This window comes from Palaemon carinicauda, chromosome 38 (assembly GCF_036898095.1).
Source record: "Palaemon carinicauda isolate YSFRI2023 chromosome 38, ASM3689809v2, whole genome shotgun sequence".
Lineage (NCBI taxonomy): Eukaryota > Metazoa > Arthropoda > Malacostraca > Decapoda > Palaemonidae > Palaemon > Palaemon carinicauda.
The window spans coordinates 9,493,476-9,500,975 of NC_090762.1; the positions used below are offsets into that span (position 1 = coordinate 9,493,476).

General features: G+C 29.4%; 1 protein-coding gene across 1 annotated transcript in view; it reads left to right on the forward strand.

Moving 5' to 3' along the window:
* Positions 1 to 4,668: 4,668 nt before the first annotated feature.
* The window catches only part of LOC137630052 (MAM and LDL-receptor class A domain-containing protein 1-like), a 217,898-nt gene continuing 215,066 nt past the window's right edge, over positions 4,669 to 7,500 (forward strand). Inside the window, exon 1 of the mRNA XM_068361542.1 lies at positions 4,669 to 4,855. Within this exon, the coding sequence (XP_068217643.1) occupies positions 4,789 to 4,855 (67 nt within the window). The 5' untranslated portion in view covers positions 4,669 to 4,788. The remainder of the gene's footprint in view (positions 4,856 to 7,500) is intronic.

The following is a 7,500-nucleotide window of genomic DNA, read 5'->3' on the forward strand; positions in this document are numbered from 1 at the left end:
TATATTTTCTTAGGATAGACAATAATTGTTTCCCCAGGATATGAGACCGAAGAGCTTTTGATTAACAAATGGTTCTACCGGTTTTGACTTATGCATCAGAAACTTGGAGCCTTACTAAAGCCTTAAAACATAAGCTAACTACGTACTCAAAGAGCTTTGTATAGAATAATGATAGAGCAAGAACAAGCTAAATTACAGGATATTCTAACAAATTGCAAGAAAAAGAAATGGACATGGGCATATCATATGATGAGAATGACAGATAACAGATGGACAGTGTGAATAACTGAATGGGTTCTTAAAGACTGTAAATGAACCAGGGGACAGAAAAGACGACCAATTGACTATATATATATATATATATATATATATATATATATATATATATATATATATATATATATATATATATATATATGTATGTATATATATATATATATATATATATATATATATATATATATATATATATATAGATAAAAAAATATATATATCATCATCATCATCTCCTCCTCGGTTAGATTTCGCCAGTCGCCCCGATCTTGAGCTTGTAATTCTATACTTCTCCTTTCATCATATCCTACTTCGTGCTTCATAGTCATCAGCCATGTAGGCCGGGGTCTTCCAATTCTTCTAGTGACTTGTGGAGCCTAGCTGAACGTTTGGTGAACTAATCTTTCTTGGGGACTGTGAAGAGCATGCCCAAACCACCTCCATCTACCCCTCATCATGATCTCATCCACATATGGCACTCGAGTAATCTCTCTTATAGTTTCATTTCTAATCATCTCCTGCTATTGAACTCCCAATATTCTTCTGAAGGCTTTATTCTCAAATCTAATAAATCTATTGGAGATTGTTTCATTGCCATACCATGACTCATGTCCATAGAGTAACACCGATCTCACTAAACTGATATATAGTCTGATTTTTAAATGGAATTTCAGGTGGTTTGATTTCCAAATTTGACTTAACCTAAAATGTCTTAGTGGAGTGTGAAATTTGAAGAAAATTTCTCTCTGGACGAACAGAGGCCTCGTTAGGGTTTAGGGTTAATTGAAAACAGATTTTACATTTTTCCATTTAATATTATGTTTCGAAATGTTTCATTTCACTTTTTTTACGTGATTTTTCGCCAAGACTAGATTGTTTGAAGGATTGAATTACACTTGAATATAAAGACTATGGCGATGAAAATTTAGAATAAAGAAATATTGAGAAACAAATTAATTAATAGTGTTAATAAATGAAAACGTCAAGATTTTTCAAGGTAAACATTTCAAGAAAATTTTTTAATATAAATGAATGATTTTTCACAAGACTTCACAAAAGTTCATGGCCGATCTCACAGGCTCCCCCTCTTAGAGAAAGCTTAGGGGTTACAGTCTTGCAACGTGAGAGAAATCGGTTCCTCAGGAACATTCTTGTGCAATGCCTTTTCATAAAATTTAAAATTTGTAAACTATGTTGATCTCGGACTCGATTCTCTTGAGAGCTGCGTTGTTCTCTATGCCAAGCTGTGGTCTTGCTGTTCCAATCCAGGTTCTGTATTTCAATCCTGGCCATGTACGCGGTTTTACTTATTTCTCATATGAAGTTCATGATTCCATTATTATTATTATTATTATTATTATTATTATTATTTGCTAAGTTGCAACCCTAGTTGGAAAAGCAGGATGCTATAAGCCCAGGGGCTCCAACAGGGAAAACAGCCCAGTGAGGAAAGGAAACAAGGAAAAATATTAATTGTTTTAAGAACAGCAACAATATTAAAATAAATATTTCCTACCTTAACTATAAAAACTTTAACAAAACAAGAGGAGGAGAAACAAGAGAGAACAGTGTGCCCGAGTGTACCCTCAAGCAAGAGAACTCTAACCCAAGCAAGTGGAAGACCATGGTACAGAGGTTATGGCACTACCCAAGACTAGAGAACAATAGTTTGATTTCGGAGTGTCCTTCTCCTAGAAGAGCTGCATTGTTGCAAAAGGCTTGATGTCTCGTTCTCAAAGCTGATCTTCCTTGTGCAACGTAAACAGTGAGGCCAACTTGCCCCCTCAAAATATCTAGACACGCACCATGTAGGTATAACTTCCCACAACAGATTTTAGTCTCGTGGCTCCAGCATTCTCTTTGCAATTATATATCTTCTGTACTTCAGTCGAGGTTAACATGACGTGCTATTTCTAAGTACGGTATTTGGACATGCTACTTGACGTTTACAATTATTATATTGTCTTTGGGGCTTCTTAAAATAGAAAGAAAAACAAACATCTCTCCAAACAAACCGAGTCCCAGTTAGTTTTCAAGACGAGATGAAAACTGAATGTACGTTTTTAAATTGATATTTGTTGTTGACATCCGTTTTGAAACAATTTTGACGTGAGTTTTCTCGTCAGGTTTATATTGCGTGAACGATGTTATTACACTAAAATGTAAAAGTTATGGTGATATTTAGAATGAAAAATATTAGGAAACTCCAAAATTTATTAATAAGTATTGATAAATCAAAGATGGAAAATCGGAATAGAAATTTTAAGTATGATTTTGGAAAAACATGAATCATTTTTCGCAAGGCTTCCCAGATATTGGAAAAAGAAATATGTGTATGGAGAGTGTTTTATTCATAGGTGCACATTGATAAACTGTAAATTAAGAATAGCTCTGGAATATAAATAATTTTAAATAATTTTATGTTGGTCAAACATATAAAGGGAAATCGGGTAAAACTCGCTGGTAAGAGACTCATGTCTCGCCAGGTAAATCCTCGGACAGCTGGGTAGCGTCAGGTTCCGATTTCTTTTATGGCCTCTCGTGGCATGGTTGGTTTCGACCTGGCCTTTCATTAGAAGGGGCTAGCGTTCGATCCCAAGTATGAGGTAGAAATTTATTTCTATTTGAACACGATGTTGTATTGATATTTATCCATTTAAAGGGATATTTGTCTGACCCAACCAGCATAAGATGGCTGTGTATCGGGAGTTCATTGATAATACTTTGTGTCCATTGGCTTAATTCAAGTCATAGAATCGTTTGGAATAAGACAGATACAGTAAACTTTTAATGATAACTATACCCAAAGATATGTTTTTATGTTGACCAGGCTGACATGAGTCTTTTTATAGTTTATATATGACATATCTGTTCTTGACGTTGTTAATAGTTTATATAGGACATATCTGTTTTGACGCTGTTACTGTTTTTAGAATGATATATTGCTAATTTATTCTCATTATTTATTTATTTCCTTATTTCCTTTCCTCACTGTGCTATTTTTCCCAGTTGGAGCTCTTTGGGGTTATAGCATCTTGCTTTTCCAATTAGGGTTGTAGCTTGGCTAGTAATAATAATGATAATAATAATAATAGTAATAATAACAATAATAATAATTCGTTTCAAATGTTTCTACTCAAGGTCATGATTTAAATCGAAGCGATGTTCGGTTTTCCATTTTTTTTTTCTCCTCAAAACTGACTTAAATGGAATCATAAAGAAACCGGCCGTTTAGGACCCCCTTTTCGTGTATGAATAGGATATGCTTTTATCGTCATCCTCAATGGGAGTCAAATTATGTCATTTACAGGATGAAAGTACCAATGCCAAACAAATAATTTCCATTTGTTCTTTAGTGTCTGTAGTACATATTTTATGATCATCATGTAAGAGCAGTCGTGATTTCTACACACATACACACACACACACACACATTATATATATATATATATATATATATATATATATATATATATATCTATATTTATATGTATTTATATATATAACTACATACATACATACATATATATAAATATATATATAATATATATAGACATATATGTATATATATACACATATATATGTGTATATATGTACATATATATATATATATATATATATATATATATGTATGTATGTATATGTATGTATATATATATATATATATATATATATATATATATATATACATATATATGTATATATGTGTTTGTACGTATATATATATATATATATATATATATATATATATATATATATATATATATATATATATATATATATAAATAAGGGCATGACAACATCACGCTCTGTACGAGAAGGCAATGACTCTATGGGCTGGTAAATATTCTCCCTTACTGATAATTATAATGGCAAACTCATTCGTAAATCTCTCTAAAATGAAACGAATATTATGTGAACACGAGAGTTAACACCCTCTGGAGATTTAAAGAAATGTCTGGTATTTGAATAATTATTTTATTTATATATGATTTATCGTCTTATATGGAAATCCTAAGACGTTTACCTGTTTAGCGCAAGGAACTCTATGCTAAGATTAAATTAATTGTTTCTGCTTATTCTTGTTCATGTGTTTGGCGAAGTCCTGTTCTTATGAAAATAAGATTTATCCATTGCAGTATTGCAACATCCGTCCTTGGCTTCTGCAATCAGTAGCTTTTTGTGCATTTAATCTCTTCCAGATATCATTTTAGATTTCATTCTTCTACACGCTATCTTCCTTATCTCTCGTTCCTGGTGCGGAAATATTATCTGCCATCCATTATTGTATTGTTGTGGTTAACCTGTGCTTAGATACCACAGGTCATTACACAAACCAATATCTTTCATACTCAAAGCCTTTCAAAACGGCCTCAGTTCTTTTCCTATTGGTGACAGTGACGTTACTCGTTACATTTTGTCCCGTAGGAATTAAACTTTTGTTTTTGACCGAGATTCCACCTTTTGTTTTAAAAGAGATATATATCTGATTTTGTTACCGGAATCTTCGTCGCCATGACGACGGAGGGTGGAACTTTGTTTTTATTGCTACGAATTCTTTGGATTCTGGCTGCTTTTCGAGGTACGAATTTCATTTTTAGTGCTGTTTTTTATATGTACAAAAATTCTGTAATTTACGTTTTTTTTTTTTTTTTTTTTTTTTTTTATAAATTTAACCTTTTGCATTTTGTTTGGTCCAGAGTGACAAGTTATGGGTTTTATATTTATTATGCTTTACTGGTACAGAAGTACTGGCTAAGCCCGCCGGGGGAAGGGGGTGGGGTCATCAACCTCATTCTTATGTTGACCAGGCTGACATGAGTTTTTATAGTTTATATATGACATATGTATTTTTGACGTCCATATCTGCTTTGACGTTGTTACTGTTTTAGAATGATTTATTGTTAGCTTGTTCACATCATTTATTTATTTCCTTATTTCCTTTCCTCACTGGGCTATTTTTCCCTATTGTAGCCCTTGGGCTTATAGCATCTTGCCTTTCCAACTAAGGTTGTAGCTTGGCTAGTAATAATAATAATAATAATAATAATAACAATAATAATAATAATTAGAGAATCGTAAAAAAAGTAGTATTATCAGTCTCCCGAGATCTTAAATCAAAATCTGCCGTAATTCAGAAATAACAGAATATATTTCAGTAGACCTGTTTGATAAAATAATTATAGTGATATATTTTATATTTATGTACACAGAGCAAAATTGATGTATTCTTTCGGGCATTATCCTTTCTTTCAAATGACAGTACTTAAGGCATATTGTTTCCCTTTCCTTGTAATTTCAGGTTGAGATTAGTTTAATAGGAAATTATTTGATATTTAAAGTTTGAAAACTATTTACACGTAATTAAAAAAATAAGTCTGTGGAATCATTCATTAATTAAAGTTTAGAAACTATTTACAGGTAATTTTAAAAAAAATCAGTGGAATTATTTAAGATTTAAAGTTTGCAAACTATTTACATGTAATTTAAAAAAAATTCAGTGGAATAATTTATTATTTAAAGTTTGGAAACTATTTACATATATTAAAAAAATAAGTGGAATTATTCAATATTTAAAGTTTGGGAACTATTTACATGTAATAAAATAGTGGAATCATTTATTATTTAAAGTTTGGAAACCATTCACATGTAATTCAATAGGAATTATTTAGTATTAATAGTTTTGAAACTATTTACATGTAATTAAAAAACAGTGGAATCATTTATTATTTGTAATTAAAAAATCAGTGGGATTATTTGATATTTAAAGTTTAGAAACTATTTACTTGTAACTAAAAAAATCAGTGGAATTATTTATTTTTTAAAGTTTGGAAACTATTTATATGTAATTAAAAAGTCAGTGGAATTATTATATATTTAAAGTTTGGGAACTATTTATATGTAATTAAAAAAATCAGTGGAATTATTTGATCTTTAAAGTTTGAAAACTATTTACATATAATTAAAAAATCAGTGGAATTAGTTGATATTTAAAGTTTGGAAACTGTTTCCATGTTAGAATTATTTGATATTTAAAGTTTGGAAACTACATGTAATTAAAAAAATCAGTGGAATTATTTAATATTTAAAGTAAGGAAACTATTTATATGTAATCAAAAAATCATTGGAATTATTTAGTATTTAAAGTTTGAAAACCATTTACATGTAATTAAAAAATCAGTGGAATTATTCAATATTTAAAGTTTGAAAACTATCTATGTGTAATTAAAAAAAATCAGTGGAATTATTCAATATTTGAAGTAAGGAAACTACATGTAATTAAAAAATCAGTGGAATTAATTGATATTTAAAGTTTGAAAACTATTTAAATATAATCACAAAATCAGTGGAATTATTTGATGTTTTAAGTTTGGAAACTATTTACATGTTATTAAAATTCAGTGGAATTATTTAATATTTAAAGTTTGGAAACTACATGTAATTAAAAAATCAGTGGAAATATTTAAGATTTAAAGTTTGGAAAATATTTATATGTAATTACAAAATCAGTGGAATTATTTAATATTTTAAGTTTGAAAATTATTTACATGTAATAAAAAAAAAAGATCAGTGGAATTATTTAATATTTAAAGTTTGGAAACTTTAGGTGCAATTAAAAAGTCAGTGGAATCATTTAATATTTAAAGTGTGGAAACTATTTACATGGAATTACAAGAAAGTGAAATTTGTTTAATATTTAAAGTTTGGAAACTATATACATATAATTAAAAAAAAAAAGTGAAATTGTTTAATATTTAATGCTAGGAAACCATGTACATGTAGTTAAAAATAAATCAGTAAAATTAATCACTTTAATAGGCATTTTAAATTTGATTAAACTTAACCAAATACTGTCTTGAGAGTGTTAGTTTTTGAATTTGATTAAACTTAACCAAATACTGTCTTGAGAGTGTTAGTTTTTAAATTTGATTAAACTTAACCAAATACTGTCTTGAGAGTGTTAGTTTTTAAATTTGATTAAACTTAACCAAATACTGTCTTGAGAGTGTTAGTTTTTGAATTTGATTAAACTTAACCAAATACTGTCTTGAGAGTGTTAGTTTTTAAATTTGATTAAACTTAACCAAATACTGTCTTGAGAGTGTTAGTTTTTAAATTTGATTAAACTTAACCAAATACTGTCTTAAGAGTGTTACAGTTTCTTTGTTTTATTTGGATGAACAGGTTGGTTCAGCTTTTAGAAACAAAGTTTCTTGAAAGAACAAC